General features: G+C 53.6%; 1 protein-coding gene and 1 non-coding gene across 2 annotated transcripts; both read right to left on the reverse strand.

The window, feature by feature from the left end:
- Positions 1–8,427: 8,427 nt before the first annotated feature.
- Positions 8,428–20,936, reverse strand: SLC3A2 (solute carrier family 3 member 2). The gene is made up of 10 exons (XM_058662891.1): positions 20,649–20,936; positions 14,271–14,696; positions 13,821–13,994; positions 13,299–13,393; positions 10,712–10,780; positions 10,548–10,606; positions 10,203–10,383; positions 9,972–10,112; positions 8,891–8,968; positions 8,428–8,790 (listed from the first exon to the last, which is right to left on the reverse strand). The coding sequence occupies exons 1-10, from the start codon at positions 20,767–20,769 to the stop codon at positions 8,428–8,430; spliced, it is 1,707 nt and encodes a 568-aa protein (XP_058518874.1). The 5' UTR covers positions 20,770–20,936.
- Positions 11,532–11,664, reverse strand: LOC118759614 (small nucleolar RNA SNORA42/SNORA80 family). Its single transcript, XR_004996304.2, has one exon. It is a non-coding gene; the product is annotated as a small nucleolar RNA SNORA42/SNORA80 family (small nucleolar RNA).
- Positions 20,937–21,458: the final 522 nt, after the last annotated feature.

A 21,458-nucleotide genomic window follows, 5' to 3' on the forward strand; every position in this document is an offset into this window, starting at 1 on the left:
CTACCATCCCTTCTAGGCCACTCCCACTCCTGGATTATGCACTCTCCAGGTGATTCTGTGGTTTAACTTGACAGAATTAGCCCCCAGTGCCAGCTTCTGCCATCTGATGATGTGGCTAAGCCCAACCAACTCTCACCCACTCTAATTGTAGTTAGCACCAGTAAGAACAATCAGCCCAGCCTGGCTTTTCCCTGATCTAGTCCACATGAGGCACACAGGTTTTGTAGCCCTGCCCAGTCTGTTCTACTTCCATCCCAGCTCACACTCTCCAGTGGCAGTGGCTGTCCAGCAGGGGAGCCCCCCACTTTCCCTGCCGGTTCTGCCCCCTCCCTCCTTGGTTCTCACGTGTGCTGGTTGGGCATTGCGGCCACGTCTGGCACAGGTCACCTCACCTTGGCATTCCGTATTGTGTACTGCTTTTGTCACGACCAAACCTGGCTCGACTCACACTGTGTAATGGTGTTTGGATTTGCCAGTGGATGGCGTGAACTGATTCAGCCTGGTCTGCCCCTGACCCATGCCTAATGTATGCCAGTGGGACACTTTCCATGACCTCTTCTGGGCTGTTTCCTTTCATGCTTCTTGGGCTTACCTGCAGGGTCTGTGTCCTGCCAGAGGAGTTGCCCAGGCTCCTCCATCAGAACCCTTCCGAGTACCCAGCTGCTCCATTTCAAACCAGGCTCTCATCTAATGTGCCCGGGAAGGCAAGGGAGAGGACGACTCAAGTGTTTAGGTCCCAACTGGCCACATGGGAAACCACAACGGAGTTCTTTGCACCTGGCTTTGGTCTGACCCAGGCCTGCTGAATCGGCTAATGGAGGATCTCCCTCTCCTCTCACTTTCAAATTAAAAAAAAAAAAAATCTAAAAGATAAAATAAAAAAGTCCCAACTTCACCCCTATGCCTACCCCACATTGCAGACTTTGATTCAACAGACCACAGTGTTCCAGAGGATTCTGCAGTCAGTGTGGGCCTGCTCATCAGCACAGCGGGTAAGTCGAGCTAACGTGGACAAGGCCGTGGTGTGCTCTGTGCTCCGGCCTCCTGCCAGATGGCAGCACTCTCCCTAAGTGACCCAAACCACACAGTCTGTCCTGCGTTTAGCATGTCAAGCATCCAGTTCTTTGGTCGAGGGAATCGCAGGGCCAGTCCCTGGGGCACAGCAGTAGTAACTCAGAGAGGGTGCCGACAGACCTCCCCAGGGACAGCTGGGTCACGCTTGGCGTGGTAACGGTGTCCCATGAGAACCTGGCACGCTTCTGCGGCACTGCATCTCCTTGTGTTCCTCTGTAATGTGGCAAACGGGGGGACAGCCACTTGTGGCTGCAAGGGAGCTTCCCGCTGTCCATCTCCTGCCCACAATGGGGGTCAGCAGGACTAGACCCAGCCTCATGTCAAATTCTGTCCTGGGCTTCGCTGGCTTCACCAGCTCAGGACCACAGCCAAGCTTTCTACCAGCAAAAAAAATTTGCTTTCACAAATAGAGGTTTCAATGGTTAAGAGAATGTCATTTGATTTTCAGCCTGTTCATTTTCTATTTGAAAAACAGGTAAAAGGCCTACAGCAATGGCTCAGTGGCTAAATCCTCACCTTGCACATGCCAGCATCCCATATGGGCGCCGGTTCTAATCCCAGCAGCTCCATTTCCCATCCAGCTCCCTGCTTGTGGCCTGGGAAAGCAGTCAAGGACGGCCCAAAGCCTTGGGACCCTGCACCTGCGTGGGAGACCCAGAAGTTTCCTGGCTCCTGGCTTCACATCAGCTCAACTCCAGCCATTGCAGCCATTTGGGGAGTGAACCAACAGACAGAAGATCTTTCTCTCTGTCTCTCCTCTCTGTGAATCTGCCTTTCCAATAAAAATAAATAAATCTTAAAAAAAAAATGGATTAGGGGGGCTATTTTAGCACAGCAGGTTAGGTCATGGCTTGGAACATGCACATTCTGTTTCAGAGTGTCCGTTTATGTCCCAGCTGCTTCCCTTCCCATCCGACTTCCTGTTAATGTATACTGCACGCAGCAGGTGATGGGCCATCTGCTTGGGAGACCTGGAGGGGACACTAGGCTCCCGGCTTCAGTCTGGCCTAGCCGCGGCTGTCAAGGGCATTTGAGGAGCAAACCAGCAAATAAGAGATGAATCAACATATTTCTCTCTCTTGCTGTCCTTTTCAAATGTATGAAAATTTACTGACATTTAAAGAAATACATTTAGGGCCCAGGAACCAGTAGCCAAGTGGCTAAAGTCATTGCCTTGCAAGCCCTGGGATCACACATGGATGCCAGTTCTAATCCCGGCTGCTTCACCTCCCATCCAGCTCCCTGCTAGTGGCCTGGGAAAGCAGTCAAGGATGGCCCAAAGCCTTGAGACCCTGGACCCGCATGGGAGACCTGGAAAGAAGTTCCTGGTTCCTGGCTTTGGATCAGCACATCTCCAGCCATTGCAGCAGCTTGGAGAGTGAATCAATAGATGGAAGATCTTCCTCTCTGTCTCTCCTCCTCTCTGTACATCTGCCTTTCCAATAGAATAAATAAATCTTTTTAAAAAAAACTCTTTAAAAAAAAAACACTAAGGGAAAAAAATAAATATAAACAAAAAATGAAAAAAGAACTTCCATGTTCTTGGATTGGAACAATTAATATTATAAAAATAAAAATGTCCATATTGTCCAAAGCAGTTTGCAGTTTCATTGCAATAACCAATCAAAATATCAAGGACATGCTTCTCAGATACAGAAAACACAATCTTAAAATGCACACAAAAACAGGGGACTCCAGTTAAAACAATGGGAAACACTAAAAACAGAGCTGAAGGCATCTGGTTGCAAGATGTACTTTCAGGAAGGTCAGCCTTGTGACTTAGCAAGTTCACCCGCAACAGTGGCATCTCACATGGGCACCAGTTCACGTCCCAGCTTCTCCACTGCTAATCCAGCCTGGGTGACACAAACGCTTGGGCTGCTGCGGCCAGGTGGAACCTGGCTGCATCTCCCAGCTTCTGCCTGGCCCATCTCTGGCCATTGCAGCTACTTGGGCAGTGATCCTTCGCTGCCTCTTCCTTCTCTCTGTAACTCCACCTTTCAAGTAAATCTTTAAAACAAGAACAAAGCCCGATACTGCCACAAAAATGAACATGTGGACCAATGCAATGGATTAGAAACCCCAAAGCTCCATGCACCTACAATCAACTTATCTTTGACAACTGAGCTAAAATCACTACCTGTCTCTTCAACAGTGGTGTCGGAAAAATTGGATCTCTGCATCACAGGTATGAAACAAGAACCCTGCCTTACCCCCGAACCCTAAAATCAACTTGCAAGGGAGAAAAGGTCTGAACCTATGACCTGTGACCAGCAAATTACTAGAGGAAAACATAGAGGAAATTCTCACTGTCTCAGGCTAAGACTTCTCGGGTAAGACTCCAGAACCAGGAGCAAGCCCGCGCAGCGCCTCAGCAGCCTAATCCTCTGCCTTGCAACTCCCACGTCCCGTGTGTTTTGCTTGTTCCTGCTTGTTCCACTTCCAACGCAACTCTTTGCTAATGGCCTAGGAAAGCAGCAGAGGACGGCCCAGACCCTGGGCTACTGTTCCCACATGGGAGACCTAAAGGAAGCTCCTGGTTCCTAGCTTCAGGTCAGCTCAGCTCAGCTCTGGCCATTGGGGTCCTTTGGGAAAGTGAATCACCTGAAGGAAGACCTCCCTGTCTCTCCTTCCCTCTCTGTAAAATCTTTCAAATAAAAATAAATTAATTTAAAAAAAAAAGACGACTGCAGAAGCACAGGCAAAAATAAACCAAAGGAATTAAATCAAGGCGAGAAGCTTTTACACAAAAAAGAAAATACTCAACAAAGAGGCAACCAACAGAATCAAGAAAATATTTGCAAACTATACATCTGATTATACATCCAGAATATGGCCTGGCACGGTAGCCTAGCAGCTAAAGTCCTCACCTTGAATGCACTGGGATCACACATGGGCACCAGTTCTAATCCCAGCAACTCCACTTCCCATCCAGCTCCCTGCTTGTGGCCTGGGAAAGAACGGCCCAAAGCCTTGGGACCCTGCACCAGCATGGGAGACCCAGGAAAGGCTCCGGGCTCCTGGCTTTGGATCAGCACAGCTCTAGCAGTTGTGGCCACTTGGGGAATGAACCAATGGACAGAAGATCTTTGTCTCTTTCCCTCTCTGTATATCTGCCTTTTCAATTCAAATAAAATAAAATCTTAAAATAAATTAGAGTTGCAGAGAAGAGAGAAGTGTTCAGTCCACTGCTTCATTTCAGATGGCCGTCCTGACACAGGATAGGCCAGGCTGATGTCTGGAGCCAGGAGCTCTACCGAGTCTCCCACACATCTGGGCCTGCTTCTCCTAGGCCCTGAGGTTACATTTGCAGAGCTGAGACACTGCAGCGTGTTGTCTTGGATACACGCTGATAGAACAGGGCCTTGGTCTGCAGAACTGGTGGAACTGGCCTGCTGCGAAAGGCAACCCTCCCGATTGCCAAGCTTAGCATGCCTCATCTGGGGACTGCTTACTTCGGTCCCAGGTTGGAGAAAGTTCCTCCTGTGGAATGAGTCCTAATGTAATGATTATACCAGGAGAGTGTGGCTTCAGCTCCTGGCCATCAGCGAGCATCACCCCACCCTTAATCCTAAAGGTTGCTGAAGGATATAGATTCATCTTATCTTCTGTTACTATTTCTCACTGATGAGACAAACAAGACTTGTGTATCCCAGGTTTGTAAATTTCTATTTTCTCTAATGGGTCTATCTTGAAGCCAGAGAGTTTCCAGTCAGTTCCCATGTCTGTGTCCCCCATTATTCTGAGTAGTTGCTGGCATCTATTTGCCTTTCAGGATTGGTTTCTGAACTTCAGCTGACTCACAGGAGCAGGCTGGATGATCGTTCAATGAGATGCAGAGCCTGGGAGGCTCAGGTGACCAGCCTCCCAGGCACATGGGGGACTCAGGCAGCGGCATCCCCCTAAGCCAGGAGGGCTGGCCCCTCCACCTCCTCGCACAGGTACCTGAAACCCAGGAGGATCTTCTCCAGAGAGGTAGCCACTGCCGCAGGGGCCACAGCAGCCCTTGTTCTGTGCCGCTCATAGCCCCCTAGGCCCCGGGCATTCTTAGCCAATGTCACGGCACACACTCACCAGTTCCCGAGATCTGACATCTCCACGCACCACGAAACAGCTGGCTGCTTCCCACCAGTGAGATCAACAGCAGTTCTGAAAAGGGCAGGGGTTGCTGGTGGGCTCAGGGGACTGTGTCATGGGGAAGACACTGACAGCAATACTGCCACTCTCAACCCACAGCCATCCCTGAGCCGGTCTGGACAGCACACTTGGGAGAACCAGGGCTGCCCTAGACCCATGCCCCAGCCCCCAAAAGTTGGTCTGAGTGGAGTGGAGCATAACTCACGGCTGCCTCCCAAGCAGGCCACGGTGAGTTACCCCCACAGCTGGTCCGGATGGAAGTGAGTGAGTTAATTGGCTCCTGGTTTCTGCATAGCTTAGCCCCAGCTGTTGTGGATATATGGAGAAAGAATCAGTAAATGGAAAATCTCTCCCTTATCAATCTTCCCCTCAAAAAATCTATATAATCTTTTTCTTCCCCAAGTCAACAGTTTCTACCTGATTACTTATCGGAAGCATTTGCCAAACCCCAGGCAGTTGGTCTGACAGCCCAGACATCAAGCAATAGGTGAGTGCCTACAGTGAGTATGTGGGGCAAAGGAATTCACATGCCGGGTCTGTAGGGGTCTGCGCTAGCAGGCTTAACATCTGCCTGCAGTACTGGACATCGCATAGGGGTGTCAGTTCAAGCCCCACTGCCCCACTTCTGACCCAGCACCGTACTAACCTGCTAGGAAAGCAACAGAGGGGAAGCCCAATTCCTTGGGCCCCTGTACCCCCATGGGAGATTCAGATGAAGTGCCTAGTCTGGCCAAGCCACAACAGTTAAGATCATTTTGTGCTTGAACCAACAAATGGAAGAACTCTCTTTGGCTGTCTCACTGTGTAACTCTACCTTTCAAATAAATAAAGTGGGGAAAAAAAGCCTATATAAAACTCCACTTGTAATAAAAAAACAGGAATGAAAAAAGAGAAAAAAAAAGTCTGATTGAACCACTCTGAATGGTGGGCAATCTAAAGTTTTTGTATTATTCTGGAATTTTCTATAGCTGACCATGGGTAACTGAAACCCCAGGCAACGGGGAATTACTAGAGTCAAATGCATAGAATCAGTGGAATTGGGGCCCGGCGCGGTGACCTAGTGGCTAATAGTCCTCACCTTGAATGCCCTGGGATCCCGTATAGGCGTTGATTCTAATCCCGGCTGCTCCACTTCCCATCCAGCTCCCTGCTTGTGGCCTGGGAAAGCAGTAGAGGACAGACCAAAGCCCTGGGACCCTGCACCCTCATGGGAGACCTGGAACTTTCTGGCTCCTGGCTGCGAATCAGCGCAGCACCAGCCGCTGCAGTCACTTGGGGAGTGAATCATTGGAGGAAGATCTTCCTCTTCTTCTCTCCTCCTCTCTGTATACCTGACTTCGCAATAAAAATTAAAAATCTTTTAAAAAAATTGTTTTCCCTAAGAATGCTGGGAAGGCCAAATCTAGCCCATAGGAATGTGAAGCCTAAAAGACTACAGCAGGATCCAACGCTGGGTCCACACACCTCTGAGCACCTCCAGTGAGTGGCCTGTTCCAGGATACAACAGCAAACCTACCTAGGCAGCTTCCCTGCTACCCAGCTGGACAGCTAAGGAGCTCCGGAACTCCAAATCTAGCCACATCGCTCTGTGTTATAACCCAATGTCAGGCCCTCTGTGTGACGCTGAATTCATCTGCCACACACATTTGGCCTTTACCTTCAGGTCCCTGAACTTGGGATAACATGTCAATGGGGCACACAACCCCTAGAGGAAAGGCCAGTTCCAAAGACAGGACGTGACTGAACCAAGGCTGGATGCCAGCAGTCCAGGCGAACTTCCTTGCACAAGGGGCCACTCGGCACATCTATGCCTCCAGGATGCTGGGCAAGAACACAGAGCTGCCCGATAGTTTGTCTTTGGCTGGCTCTGGGACGCTGGACATCGCACACCAGCATGGCTCCCGTGTCCATTTCCTGCTAATGCACACCCTGGGTGTGGTTGAGGGCAGAAGCAACAACGGCCTGAGTACTAGGGTCCCTGCCACCCACCTGGGAGGCTGGGATGTACTACTCCCCAGGGTGGTCATGGGGACCCCGAACAGCTGGTAGTGTCTGGAATGACATTCATCACACTTCGTAACCTATCTCAACCTTCCCCCCACCTGGCTCTCCAGATTACCAGCTATGCCTCTCCCACAGCACCTAGCAATGCCTTCTGGGAACCCCCCCCACTGGGCTCCGCACTTGCTCTAGCCTCCACTTCAAGATGTCCAGACATCTTTTGCACTTTTTTTTAAAAGATTTATTATTTTATTAGAAAGGCAGATAGAGAAAAGGAAATACAGAAAGGTCTTCCGTCTGCTGGTTCACTTCCCAAGTGACAACGGCCAGATCCGAGCCAATCCAAAGCCAGCAGCCAGGAGCCTCTTCCAGGTCTCCCATGCGGGCACAGGGTCCTCAACTGCTTTCCCAGGCCAAAAGCAGGGAGCTGCATGGAAAGTTGAGCAGATGGGATACAAACTGGAACCCATATGGGATCCCAGTGCTCGCAAAGTGAGGACTTTAGCCACTAGGCTACCACACCAGACCCATGTTCTATACTTTGTATGCCACACTGCACTATAAGCAAAGTGTACCTGTCTCACCATGAAGAATGGGATCACTCAAGGAAGCACGGATTTCCGTACCTCGCCCTGATGTAACGTGCAGGCCCGGAATGGATCCTGGCACCTACTGAGAGCTCACAAAGTTCTTTCTGGATGAGTGCCCTCTTATATGTTTGCAAGTACCTTTTATGGCCCGGGCCATCCCACCTGATGCTCACCTAAAAAGGCCAAAATCTGCAACAACAGGAGCACTGACCACCTCGGCTGGAAAAATTTGCGCAAGGATAATAAACAGTCAGCCAGACCCAAGGCTTCTGGAGAGCACCTGGCCTGGCCTGGCCTGGCGGAAGAGGCGTGGACCTCCCTGCTGCTGACCCTTGAAGGACAGTTCTTGGCCTAGGTCCCCAACACAACATTCATATAAAACCACTGCGGGGAGGGGATGGGAGGGGAGGAGAGAAAGAAATTCTTGCTGTGACAGAGAGGAAGAGGCAAGACCCAAGCTCTTCAGATGGGGGTGACTTTTATTTGAAGGCAGCAAACCAAACCCCCCATTTGTGGGTACATCTGTAATCCGCAACAGTTAAAAAAAAAGAGCCCAGACCGCAAGGGCCTGGGGTGGAGCCGGGGAGGGTCAGGTCCAGGGTCAGGTCCAGGGTCAGGTCCAGGGTCAGGCCACGTAGGGGAAGCGGAGAAGCAGCCCTTCGTGAGGCTCTAGGTGCAGCTGCTCCAGTGCGAGGGAGGTGCCCTCCTCGCGGCCTGGGTGGGTGCTGAGCAGCAGGTTGGCCTCGGCTGGCAGACTGGCGCTGGCAGGCAGGCTGGAGGCCCCCAGCCTGGCTGACAAGCCCACGTCCCCAAAGTTGAGCACCACCAGGAACCGATCGTTCTGGTCCCAGTGGCGGACGTAGGAGAAGAGGCTGTAGCCGGTGGAGAGCACGTGGAAGTCGCCGTGCAGCAAGGAGCGCTCCTTGCCCCGCTGGTCACTCAGCCGCCGGAAGAGGGACAGGAGCGAGCTAGGGTCTTCGTTCTGACCCTAAGAATGATGAAGACATGGCAGAAGGGATGTCAGGGTACCCGGGGTGAGCAGGTCTGTAGCAGCGTCCGCCCACCCTCTGCAGGCCAGGGCTGCTTACCTTCACCGTCATGTTGGCCCCCACAGAAGCGCTGGGCAGGCTGGACTCATCCCACAGCATGACTGGGGCCTTGGCAGGCTGGAGGGCAGACAGCAGGAATTGAACAATGCCTCAGCTCACTCTCGCAGGCTCATCTCACAAACACGTCCACACCTGGCTTCCAATGGACCAGGAGGCCCCCCAGGCAAGGTTCCCGTGCACACTGCCCCTCAGCTGCCAGGAGCCGGGTCCCTCAATTCCCTCCTCAGGATTTCTTTTTTAAGATGTATTCATACGCAAGGCAGCATTATAGATCTCCCATCTACTGGGTCAATTCCAAAATGACTTCAGTGGCCTGGAACTCAATCCGGATCTCCCACGTGCTTGGCAGGGACCCAAGTACAGGAGCTGCCTCCCGGGGACGGCATCACAACAGCAAGATCTCATGTAGGGCCAGGATGGAACCCAGGCTCTCTGGCGTGGTTCCGACGAGTCCCATATGGAGCCACCTGCCGTACCGAATGCCCACTCCCAATCCTAACCAACCTTAAAGGAAATGGAGGACTGGGCTCAGTGCAATGGCTTAGTAGCTAAAACCCCTGCTTGCATTTTTTTTTAAGATTGATGGGGAAAAAACAAACAAAGATTGATGGGAAGTGGGGCTGCCGGGATTAGAACCGGTGCCATATGGGATCCCAGGCGTGCAAGGCAAGGACTTTAACCACCACGCTATCACTCCGGGCCCAAACCCCTGCTTTCTAAAGCACAAGGATCCCATTTGGGCACCAATTCGTGTCCTGGCTGCTCCACTTCCCATCCAGCTGCCTGCTTGTGGCCTGGGAAAGCAGTAGAGGACAGTCCAAAGCTTCCCTCTCTCTCCTTTTCTCTATAAATCTGCCTTTCCAATAAAAATAAACAAATCTTAAGAAAACGCAGGATCACAGAAAAGATGGCCAATATGCAAGGGGGTAAAAGAATTTGCCCAAGGCCACACAGCTATGAACTATGCGACTCAGCAGGAGTCAACCCCAGCTCTACCCCAAGGCTGTCCTTCAGGCACCACCCACAGAACCCAGTGTACTGGGCAGAGAGCACACGGTACCTGTCCAGGAAGCGTGGCCTGCAGACCAATCTCATCCCCGTAGCTGAAAACAGGGGTTCCGGGTAGGGTGAAGAGCAGCAGCTGGTAGAGTCGGAGGAGTTGAGCCGGCACAAAGGAAGTCAGCAGCCCAGCCTGTGACAGCTGCAGGGACCGAGACACTGGTGAGCCCAGAGTCCACCTCTGCCTCCAGTCCCCGACGGGCTCCCTGCTCCCACCACTCCCAGGACTCACGCTCCAGCTGCACCAGTGACTGTCCGTGGCGTTCAAATACTGGGTAATGAGCAATTTCGTATGCTCAGCAGTAAAAGTGGAGGATGCCAGGTACGAGCTGGTCAGCAGAAGGTCCTTGGTGGACTCGAGCAGGTCCAGGGTCGGACGAAGGCCAGAGGACCCAGTTCCTACAAGTAGCAGCCTGCAGCGGGAGGTGCCCGGGTTGGCACAGGACAGCAAAGGGAGAAGACTGGAGGTCAACAGAGTCCCCTGGCCCGGGAACTGCCCTTGTCGGGACCCAGCTCTGTACGGCAGGGCTCCCACAGGGGAGCCGATGAGCCCAGGAAAGGGTAGGCTGGCACCCACCTGTCTTCCTTGAAGCTCTTAGTCATGTTCTGCCACTCGGCCAAGTGTGAGGCTGCATTCTAGAAGGAAAAGGTGGAGTCAGGGACCAGGGAGCATGCCCTGGGCCTAACTGAGGCCCTCGGTTCTCGGGCACACTTGGCCTCTCACCTGAAAAGGGAACTTACCGTCAGATTCTCCACGTCCCGAACTTGGAAGCCATACACGCCAGCCTGCAGCCAGAAGTCCAGAGCTTCCTGCAAGCAACACAAAAACACAAAAGCTATTGAGGGCCTGGTGCAGTAGCCTAGTGACTAAATCCTCACCCTTCATCCACTCTGGGATCCCATGTAGGTGCCAGTTCATGTCCCCCAGTCTACTCCAGCTCCCTGCTTGTACCCCATGGAGGATAGCTCAAAGCCTTGGGACCCTGCACCTGTGTGGGACTCCCAGAAGCTCCTGGCTTTGGATCAGCTCAGCTCTGGGCACTGAGACCACTTTGGGAGTGAACCAGCAGATGGAACATCTTTCTGTCTGTCTCTCTTCTCCGTAAATCTGTCTTTCTAGTAAAGCATATGGAAAAAAAAAAAAAAGCTATCGACAGCTGGACCAAGGCTCAGCAGGCCAGTGTACTTCGCCATGGCCTGAGAAAGCCACTCATTCTGTCCCAGAGTCCCTCTGCCCCCTGGTCACAAGGGCTCCTATGTTGGTGTTCCTGTAATTCAGGCAGAAGCAGGGACAAGGCTCCAAGTTTTCCCAGAGCCAAGTTTTCTTTGAGTTTTGTGAGAGCACAAGGGCTGGTCGGACCAAGGCCAAGCGTCAAACATTTAGATTCAAAGCAGAACCCCGGGGACCCTGGGGCAGTGGGGACGGGGCTGAGAGAGACGTCCAGCTCGGAACAGGCTCTGGCTCGAGTCCCGCCGCTCCCTCAGCTGGTGGGCTGAAGCAGGAGCCCCTTCCCCAGCCCCAAGGGCTTCCCCTCTAATCGCCATCTTCTTTTTTTTTTTCTACTGTGCGACCCACTTCAGTGCCAACAACCTATGGAGAAGAGGCCGGGCAATGGTTCAGGGCCAGTTTGCTCTGGCATGGGACACTATGAGAGGTCCAGGGGGACGGGCCTACCATAAATCCAAATCCATGCGGTCTAATCTGCATCGTCACCCCTCGCGACACACCCTCTGAAAACATTCCCTCCCCACTGTCTTTTACTTCAAAACTGTACCTAACCAATCTCTGCCTCCCAGGTGCGTCAGCATTCAAACAAGTGCCCATACAGGATGCTGGCACCATAGGCAGCAGCTTTCCCCACATGCCGTCTTTTTTAAAGATCTATTTTTTTAGAGCCCCACGCAATAGCCTAGTGGCTAGATCCTTGCCAGGATCCTGTATGGGTGCCAGTTCGTGTCCTGCCTGCTCTACCTCCCTTCCAGCTCCCTGCTTGTGGCCTGGGAAAGCCTTGGGACCCTGCAGCAGTGTGGGAGACCTGGAGGAGGCTCTAGGCTTCTGGCTCCTGGCTTTGGACTGGCTCGGTTCCAGCCACTGCAGCCATTGGGAGAATGAACCAACAGATGAAAAATCTTTCGACCTCTTTCTCTCTGTATTTCTGACATTAAAAATAACTTTTTAAAATTCATTTATTTAAAAGGCAGAGTGAGGTGTGTGCCGTTTCACTTCAAGGACTGAGCCAGCCAAAGCCAGGAGCCAGGATTTCCATCCTGGTCTCCCACTCGGATGGTACGGCCCCTGCAATCCATCTTTGTGGGAGACCCGGGCTGAGCTCCCTGCCCCAGATGTTGCCAGGAATTGGGAGTTAACCAGCAAATAAAAGATCTTTGTCTCCATCTCTCACTACACCCTTCCATTAAGTAAAAATCAAGTGTCTAAAACATTCTGGCTGGGCCCAGGGCAGCAGCCTAGTGGCTAAAGCCCTTGCCTTGCATGCGCCAGCATCCCATATTGACGCCAGTTCTCAGTCCTGCTACTCCACTTCCCTTCTAGCTCCCTGCTTGTGGCCTGGGAAAGCAATCGAGGACAACCCAAAGCCTTGAGACCCTGCACCCACGTGGGAGACCCGGAAGAAGCTCCTGGCTTCGGATCAGCTCAGCTCCGGCCGCTGCAGCCACTTTAGGAATGAAGCAGCAGACGAGAGATCTTTCTGCCTCTCCTCTCTGTAAATCCAACTTTCTAATAAAAATAAATAAATCTTTAAAATAAATCAATACCTAAAACATTCGGGCTGCCAGCAAGGTATCAGAATGTAACTCCGTTTCTTGTCTGGTGTCCTAGACCCCAGGCGCAGGGAGTGAAGGCCACATTCAGAGCCCTGGAGACTACACTCGGGAAAGGCGGACTGCAGGAGCAGAACTGAAGCCCCCCCACCTCAGCTTCCCCGTGTGCACATGAGAGACGTGGGCACACTGGGAATCAGGAAAGAGCTTTAACACACTTGGCACAGTCCCAGACATAGGAAGCCACCGGGGCTTCCACTTTCAGACTGGGCTCCACTCCAAGGACATCAAACAAGACCTGGGAAGCCAGTCGGGACAAGATTCCCACCCAGAAAGGGCTTCCTCTCTCAGAAGGGGACAGCTCAAAGCTGCAGTGACATCTGACCCTGTCTGATCCATAGCCTCACGGAAATGAGGAAAAACCAGGGTGAGCGCCCTGCAGGTCCATCCTTCTAGGCCCGGGAGGCCACATTCCTGCCACTGCGGGCCCCTCGCGCCAGGGCCGGCCTAGCATTCCCCGCTCCCCGCCACCACGGGCAACACGCACCTTCATCTTGGCGGCCACAACATCAACCTGAGTGGGGAGGAACCAGGAGTTCTCGCCCAGGTAGTTGGGGGTGAGATCCAGAATGACATGGATGCCTGGAACAGTGGGCAGGAGGAGGCACGCGTGAGATTTTTGAGGGAGCAGAGGAAACCACCTGCGCCACAGGGTACAAAGGCTCGGGGCTGAAGCCTGGCAGACCTGATCCCCTTTAAGCACACGCGAGCTCAGAAAACGAAGGCCGCACTGGGGGACCCTTCAATTGTGCTTCCCTACTTGGCTGCAACGCTGTTTTCAAGTCTTTTTTCTTTCCCCCCAATGTCTGCAAGTGTAAGTCAACATTTTGCAAACAGGGACACCGAGGCCCCTGAGGGCCCTCAGCACCCCCAAACCATGTAACACCCATCTTAGCTTGGGGACCCTAACAAACCTCCCCCTGTGTTTTGCTGTAAATGTGAGGTAAGAGTGAGCCACATAAAACTGCCCTGCTTACCCCCCCACCCCCAGATTCCTAAGGACACCCACTTTTCTTGTTGGCAGCCAGCAGCAAACTGTCAAAATCTTCCCTGGAGCCCAGAGCCGGGTCGATGGCCTTCAGGTCGGTCCCCGCGACATCATCCTTCTGATTCTTGTGAATGGGGCCCAGCACCAAGCCCTTCACCTTCAGCGAGCTCAGGTAGTCAAGGCGATCCTTCAGACCTGGAGGAGGAGAGGCCGAGGGGTTAATGGGCAGGGCTCCCCGCCGAGAGCCTCAGGGCAGCTGATGCAAGGTGCCTGCCTCCACACTGCACAAACCGGTTGTGACCGGCTCCAGCCGCCTCCTCCTGGGAAGGGAGGATGCTGAGTCAGCCCGCCCAAGACAAAGTTCCAGAAGGGAACACAAAGGGACCGCGCGCGGGGAGGGCAGGGGCGAGGGGGGAGGGGGATGGACGCTGGGGACCCGAGCAGCCCAGGGCCAGCCTCGCCCTCACTCACCCGCGAGGTCGCCCGAGTCGCGGGCCTGGAAGGCCTGCAGGTCGCCGACGCGGTAGAGGGCGCCCCTGTGCCACCAGTGCTGAGCCGGCAGCTCGCGGCAGCGCGGCGCCCGCACGATGATGACCACCGCTCCGGCCAGCATGCCGAGCCAGCCGAGCCAGAAGAGCAGCAGCAGCGCCCAGCGCGTGCGCACCCAGCCGGGGCTGCCGGCCACCTTGAGCAGCTCCTCCTTGGACAGGCCCGTGAACTTGGCCGCCGGAGCCGCCTCCGCCTCGTCCTCGGCCACCTTGATCTTCACCAGCCCGTTCTTCTCTGCGCCGCCAGCCACGGCCGCCTCAGACGCCACGTTCATCGGCTGCTTCTCGGGCTCCAGCTCGTTCAGCTCCACCTCCTTCATATCCACCTCGGTGTCCTGGCTCATGGTGCCTGCGGAACCGGAGACAACCCTCGGTCAGGCGGCGGCTCGGCCCCGAAGCCAGCGGTCTCTCGTGGCCCGTGTGACTGGGCTGTGCGTCCCCTCCGGCGTCTGTGGGGCGCGGGCACCGGGCTGGGCAGGGCGCCGGGGAGCCCCGCCCCGGGCCGCCCCTTTGAGGTGGGGCGCGGGAAGACCCGGGAGTCCCACCCCTGCGCGGTTTCTCCCCACCCAGCAACCTGCAAATCAAGCCTGAAGTGTCTTCAGGCCCCTCCGCGGGCTAGTGACCACCTAGAACAGCACACTTTCCACTTGCCCCGCACCCCCACTGGCACTCAGAAAGCCCAGCAGCCCCGACTTCTGCCTCTCCCGCCCCCCAGGCCCCCTCCTCTCCCCGCCTGCTGGAATTCGGCTTCCCGCAGGGCCTGCTTGCTCGCACTTGTCTCAGCTGGAATGTGTGGTAGCTAATTCCGCAAGCAACAACTAGCTGTTCGGCACTCCTACATTACAAGGGTGTACTCACTTGACTGAATTCTAGGATGAAGGGCTGAGGACGCGGGGGAGGGGACTGCAGCAGTGGGAGCCACCCCCAGAAGCCAGGGCCAGTCCCCTTCCCCACCTGGCAATGCCAGGCCCCAAGGCAGCTGGCGCTGTAGAGGCTTCGAAGCCCTCCTCCTCCTCAGAGGCCCCGGGAAGGAGGGAAGTGGTACCGACACAGGGTTCCCAGCTGGGACTACTTAGACATCAACAGGGTGAGGTGCCAAGGCTCTCGGGGACTGCCCGTTCCCGAACAGGGCCAGAGGGTTATTTTCAGAGCTTAAGGAAACAGGTTCTTTCTCCCCTCCCACCTAGGCTGGACGCCAGGATTGCTGTCTGCTTGGAAAACCAAAGATGTGAAGTAACAAAAAAAAGGGGGTGCAAAAGTCTCATCCTCTGCCACACCCCCTCCCCTTTCTACTCCAGCATGGGGGCGGAGGCTGGGGCTCCTTGCATATGCAGATAACAACAGGTCTAAGGTACCATGGGCATGCCGGATAAAAAAAATGCCACCCAGGGGTTTCTCTGTGGACTTCATGCCCAGCAGGAAATCTCAAAGTTCAGAACCAGAGCCAAGTCCTCTAACAAACACCCCAAAATGTCCTCACTCAATGCCGGGGGAGGGGAGAGCACGACTCTGGGTGGCTGAAGTCAATTTCCTAACTTACAGCCCCAGTTTTGCCAGGGACCTGCCCTCCAGCCACTCCAGACACCCATTTCTCCAGGCGTCCCCATCACTGAAGACCTAGCTCAAGTGACAGCTCATTTTGATTCCCCAGACAGAATAACTTTCCCTCACCCTTCTTCTACCTCTGCTTCATCCCTGGTCCCATTAATTATTTCCCGCTCCCCATTTTTTTTTTCTGTTTGAGATCTATCTATTTATATTTGAAAGGCAAAGTTACAAAAAGAGACAAAGAATCTCCCACCCAGGGGTTCACTACACGAATGGCTGCATTGGGCAGAGGTGGGATGGTCCAAAGCTGGGAGCCAGGAGCTTCTTCCAGGTCTCCCATGTGGGTGCAGGGACCCAAGGACTTGAGCCATCCACTGCTTTCCAAGGCCATAAGCAGGGAACTGGACGAGAAGTGCAACAGCAGTCTTGAACAGGTGCCCATATAGGATGCTGGCGCCATACGCTAAGGCTTAATTGGCTATGCCAGGGTATCAGTCCTCCAGCTTCCATTTAATGCACCTGGGAAGACAGAGGAAAACGGCTCAAGTGCTTTGGGTCCCTGCAGATCAGGATGAACTCCTGGATCCTGCCTTCAGTCAGACCGAGCCCCAGCCAACACAGATATCTGCAGAATGAACCAGCAAATAGACAAATCAATCTATAACTACAGGCAATAAATAAAGCAATTCAGCCATGCAGAGGCAAGAGGACACGGGACACAGGGCACCCCAACACCTTTCACTCAGGGAGACAGGGATAGGGCCTTTGAAGGCACATACAAGTTAACTTCTTACAATAAGAAACAGAGAGATCTTCCAACCTCTGGTTCACTCCCCAGGGGCCGCAATGGTCAGAGCTGAGCCAATCCCACGCCAGGAGTCAGGAGCTTCCTCTGGGTCTCGCACATGGTGGCAAAGGTCCAGGTACTTGGGCCTTCTCCACAGCCTTCCCAGGCCACTAGCAGGGAGCTGGAATGGGAAGTGGAGCTGCCGGGATTAGAACCGGCGCCCAGGAGATCCTGGCGCTTGTGAAGATTCAGCCATGGAGTCATTCCACAGGGCCCTCCTTTTTTTTTAATTGGCATCTTCTGTATTCTCTTTTCTCCCAGCTAACAGCCCAGCATGCAGTGCCTCTTGCTGCCAGATGAGGGCAGGGATGCTCCTCCAGCAAACGCTATGGCAGTCAGCGCAAACCCACTTTTTCGGTGCTAATCCTCCACGTCAAAGCAGGGCATCCAATATGGGTACATTCACAGCAAGTAGAGCTGTGGTTATGGAATTTCAATATGGAAGATGGAAAAAAAATTCTGGAGACTGATAGATGGTGATGATGGCTGCACGGCAGTGTGAATTAGTTAACCCACTGAAATCATAATTTTAAAAAGTGTTTCAGAGGGGCCCGGTATGAGAGCTCAGTGGCTAAATCCTCACCTTGCAAGCGCCACCATCTCATCCAGTGTCTGGTTCTTGTCCTGCCTGCTCCACTTCCCATCCAGCTCCCTGCTCGTGGCCTGGGGAAGCAGTCAAGGACAGCCCAAAGCCTTGAGACCCTGCACCCACGTGGGAGACCGGGAGGAGGCTGCTAGAACTCCTGACCAGCTCAGCTCTGGCCATTTCAGCCAGCAGATGGAAGATCTTTCCTATCCTTCTGTCTGTAAATCTGCCTTTCCAATGAAAGCAAATATTAAATAAATTAATTAAATAATGTATTCATGGGGATCTGGCACGGAAGCCTTGTGGCTAAAGTCCTTGCCTTGCATGCACCAGCATCCCATAGAGGCTCTGGTTCGTGTCCCACTTGCTCCACTTCCCTCCCACATCCCTGTTTGTGGCCTGGGAAAGCAATGGAGGACGGTTCAAAGCCTTGGGACCCTGTACCCGCATGGAGACCCGGAAGAGACTCCTGGCTTTGGATCAGCTCGGCTCCGGCCGTCGCAGCCACTTGGGGAGTGAACCAGCAGATGGAAGATCTTTCTGCCTCTCCTTCTCTCTGTAAATCTATCTTTCCAATAAAAGTAGATATATCTTTTAAAATAATAATAATGTATTCAAGTATTTTCATCTATTTGAAAGGCAGAATAACAGAGAAACAGAGCTTCCACCCGTCACTGGCTCTCCAAAGGCCTGCGATGGCTAGTACTGCGGTGCCCAGGGTTCCGCCGCCACCTGCAGCGCAAGCTACTCCACTTTTCTGTAGCTCCTTCTGCCAGTAATTCTACCTTTCAAATTGAAAATAAAGAAAAGGAAAAAAGAAAAAGACATAAAAAAAAAAGAGAAAGAAGAAAAATGCTTGAACAGCCAGGGTTAGGCCCAGCCAAAGGCAGGAGACCAGAATTCCCCCCCAGGTCTCCCTCATGGGTGACGGGGTCTAAGCAATTGTGTTGGCCACCTGCCACCTTCCAGGACGCATCAGCCGGGAGCTGCATCAGAGAAACAGAGCAGCAGGGATTAATATTAACACTCAATACCCTCGACTAATCTTTTTCAACACATTTTTCTCATCTGCCATTACTCACCACCCTACTGCTGAAGTCAACAAAATACATGAGCACACACTCATACCTCTACACACACGTACATTCCACTCACTTGGGAAATACATCCTTTGTTCACAGAATGTTTTCTTCCTACCTTATTTCAAGGAGAAAAATTAGCAAAACTCAACTATTTTGGAGATCATGAAACTTGCATATTTCCACCAAATTTAAATCTGGGATGGGGAAATTAGAGAGCCTTGTGTGTAGCAAGCTAAATTAACACCCTAGACTCAGGCATTCCATACGGACTCCAGTGCTAGTCCCAGTAGCTCCACTTCCCAACCAGCCCCCAGCTAATGTGCCTAGTGCAAGCATTACAGGATCACGCAAGGCCTCGGGATGCTAAACCCGCACAGGAGACCCAGAAAAATCTCCTGGCTTCGGATCAGCACAACTCCAGCTGGCTGTGGCGGTTTCACGAGTAAACCAGGGATGGAAGATCTGTGTCTCCCTCTTTCTGTAATTCTTTCAAGTAAATTAATTTTTAAAGTAACATATATTTAAAAGATAGAGTCACAGAGACAAAGAAAGAGATATTCCATTTGCCGGTTAGCTTCTGAAATGGCTGCAACAGCAGAACTGAATGGTGTTAAGCCAGGAGCCAGAACTTCTTCCAGGTCTCCCACACAGAGCAGGGGCCTAAGGATTTGGGTCATCCTCCACTGTCCCAAGCTCATTAGCAGCTTGTTGCACTCGCTCACTGACAGCAAGTGGAGTAACTGAGACTCAAACCAGTGCTATATGGGATGCTGCGTGTAGCAGTGGGCCTACGGCACTGGCCCCAAACAAATAAACTTTTTTCTTTAAAGGTAGATTTACAGAGAGAAGGAAACAGAAGTATCTGATCTGCTGGTTCACTCCACCAAATGGCAGCAAAGCCCAGAACTGAACTAATCCAAAGCTAGGAGCCGGGAGCTTCTTCAAGGTCTCCCAAGGCTTTGGGCCATCCTCCAGCAGCCCTGCTTCCCATCGAGCTCCCTGCTTGTGGCCTGGGAAAGCAGTGGAGGACGGCCCACCCTTCACCCACATGGGAGACCTGGAAGAGTTCCTGGCTCCTGGCTTTGGATCGGGGCAGCACCGACCGTTGCGCTCACTTGGGGAGTCACTCATCAGATGGAAGATCTTCTTCTCTGTCTCTTGTCCTCTCTGTATATCTGACTTTGCAATAAAAATAAAATCTTAAAAAAAAAGTGTCCTCTCTCCCATCGGCTGCTCTCCCACCCAAGCTGCTCCAGCTTTCCATTCCAGCTCTCGTAGAATGGCCTGGAAAAGCAGATGGATGGCCTAAGGACTTCAGCGCCTGTGTTGCAGACTCCTGGCTTCAACCTGGGCCAGACCCAGCCGTCACAGCCACTTGAGAAGCGAAGCAGCAGATGGAAGACCTCTCTGTACACCCCTCTGTAGTTCTTCAAAATAGATCCTTTAAAATATATACACAGGATGGGCCCAGCACAGTAGCCTAGCAGCTAAAGTCCTCACTTTGTGAGCACTGGGATCCCATATGGGTTCCAGTTTGTATCCCATCTGCTCCACTTCCCATGCAGCTCCCTGCTTGTGGCCTGGGAAAGCAGTCAAGGATGGGCCAAAGCCCTGGGAACCTGCACCCGCGTGGGAGACCTGGGTTTCGGATCAGCTCAGCTCTGGCTGTTGTGATCAGTTGAGGCCTCCATCTCCTCTCTGTAAATTCAACAAAAATAAATACATCTTTACAATTCTCTGCCTCCACCCCAAAGCACCCCTTCCCCTTCTCAGTTTATTTTTATCCCAGCACTTACCTGCTAGGAGGTACTGGTTTGTCTACCCCGTATGTCCCCCACGGAGGGACAGGACACTCTGCTCCGTGCAGTACCTTGGTGCCCAGCAGGTGCTTGTCCCTGCCACCCCTCCATCGCTTCCAAAAACCGCATCCACTTCTCTCTCTTTTTTTTAAGCCCTACCTTGTCATGAACTCTACCTCACGATCACCAGCCACTTTTGGCCCACAGACGTATTCTGGTTAACTAGCACGCACTTAGACATTCTGAATTCTGTTAAAGAGCTACGTATCTTATCCGAGACGTGTTCCAGCACCCGAACAACCAACCAGTCGGCGCTGGGGGAGGGTTACGCAGCCCCCACGGGGCGACATCCCGGCCTCACTTCTCCTCATTACTACTAACGCAACTCTTGCTAGCACAGAACCCTTTCCCACGTGAGAAGGGACCCGCCGCCCCGTACCTGGTTCGCCCCCCGCGGCGAGACCCTGGACACCAGTCCCCGAAAGAGCAGCGGGCGCCTCGCGAGGATCCGACAGGATGCCGGCCTCCGGCTCGGGAAGCTCGGGGTCCTTGGGCTCCATGGAGGCGGATCCCGCACACGGGCTTAGGGGGAGTGCAGACGAGGGGGTTTCGAGGCAGGGCGGAAGGGTGGATGGCGGAGATAGGGAAGGACCGTCCCGCGAGGATGCTCGCGCACACTCCCAGCGGACCGCTGCAATGCAGTCGGCACGCCTCCGCGCTCCCCCACAGCGCATGCGCGCCTCCTTCCCCTCCCCCGCGCCGCAGCTTCGCGGGGAGCATGCGCCTCGCAGGACCCCGCCTCCCGCCCCGGCCTCGACTCCCGCGCTCTCCTCCTGCGCGTGCGCCCTGCTCAGTTCCGCCCCTACATCCCGTGGATCTTTGCGGGATGCTATTTAAGCGACTGCAGGAGGGGGGCTAGGTCTCGTTTTCGCTCCATTTCTCGGGAGGTAGGTGTTGGTGTGTAAGATCTTGCTTTTGGGGTGGTGTTGACCTTAGATGAACGCACCCTCTGCCTTAGGGCATTTTGCATGGTGCCGTGTGGAGGCCAGGGCCGGGAGGGCCTGCTCCCCCGGGTCTTCAAGGCTTCGGGAAGGAGCGCGGGGAGACGTGGAGGACAAGATGGCGGCGGGCGGCCCTCCCTGTGATGAGGACCCCTTCACAGACCTGTGCTGAGCTCCGTGAGGACGAGTAGCTCTGAGGAGCCGGGCCTGCACGGCCGCTGCCAGCCCCGGGCCGCTCGGCGCGCCCC

Source organism: Ochotona princeps, chromosome 4 (assembly GCF_030435755.1).
Source record: "Ochotona princeps isolate mOchPri1 chromosome 4, mOchPri1.hap1, whole genome shotgun sequence".
NCBI classification, from domain to species: domain Eukaryota; kingdom Metazoa; phylum Chordata; class Mammalia; order Lagomorpha; family Ochotonidae; genus Ochotona; species Ochotona princeps.

What these genes read in the sequence shown, in the direction of transcription:
- SLC3A2 (XM_058662891.1), bottom strand. Translation starts at nt 20,769, where the DNA reads ATGGAGCCCAAGGACCCCGAGCTTCCCGAGCCGGAGGCCGGCATCCTG. An exon ending in GCTGGCTGCCAACAAGAAAA is followed by an intron (nt 13,394 to 13,820) that starts GTGGGTGTCCTT and finishes CCACTGTTCCAG; the next exon opens with GCATCCATGTCATTCTGGAT. An exon ending in GGGACGTGGAGAATCTGACG is followed by an intron (nt 10,607 to 10,711) that starts GTAAGTTCCCTT and finishes TTTTCCTTCTAG; the next exon opens with AATGCAGCCTCACACTTGGC.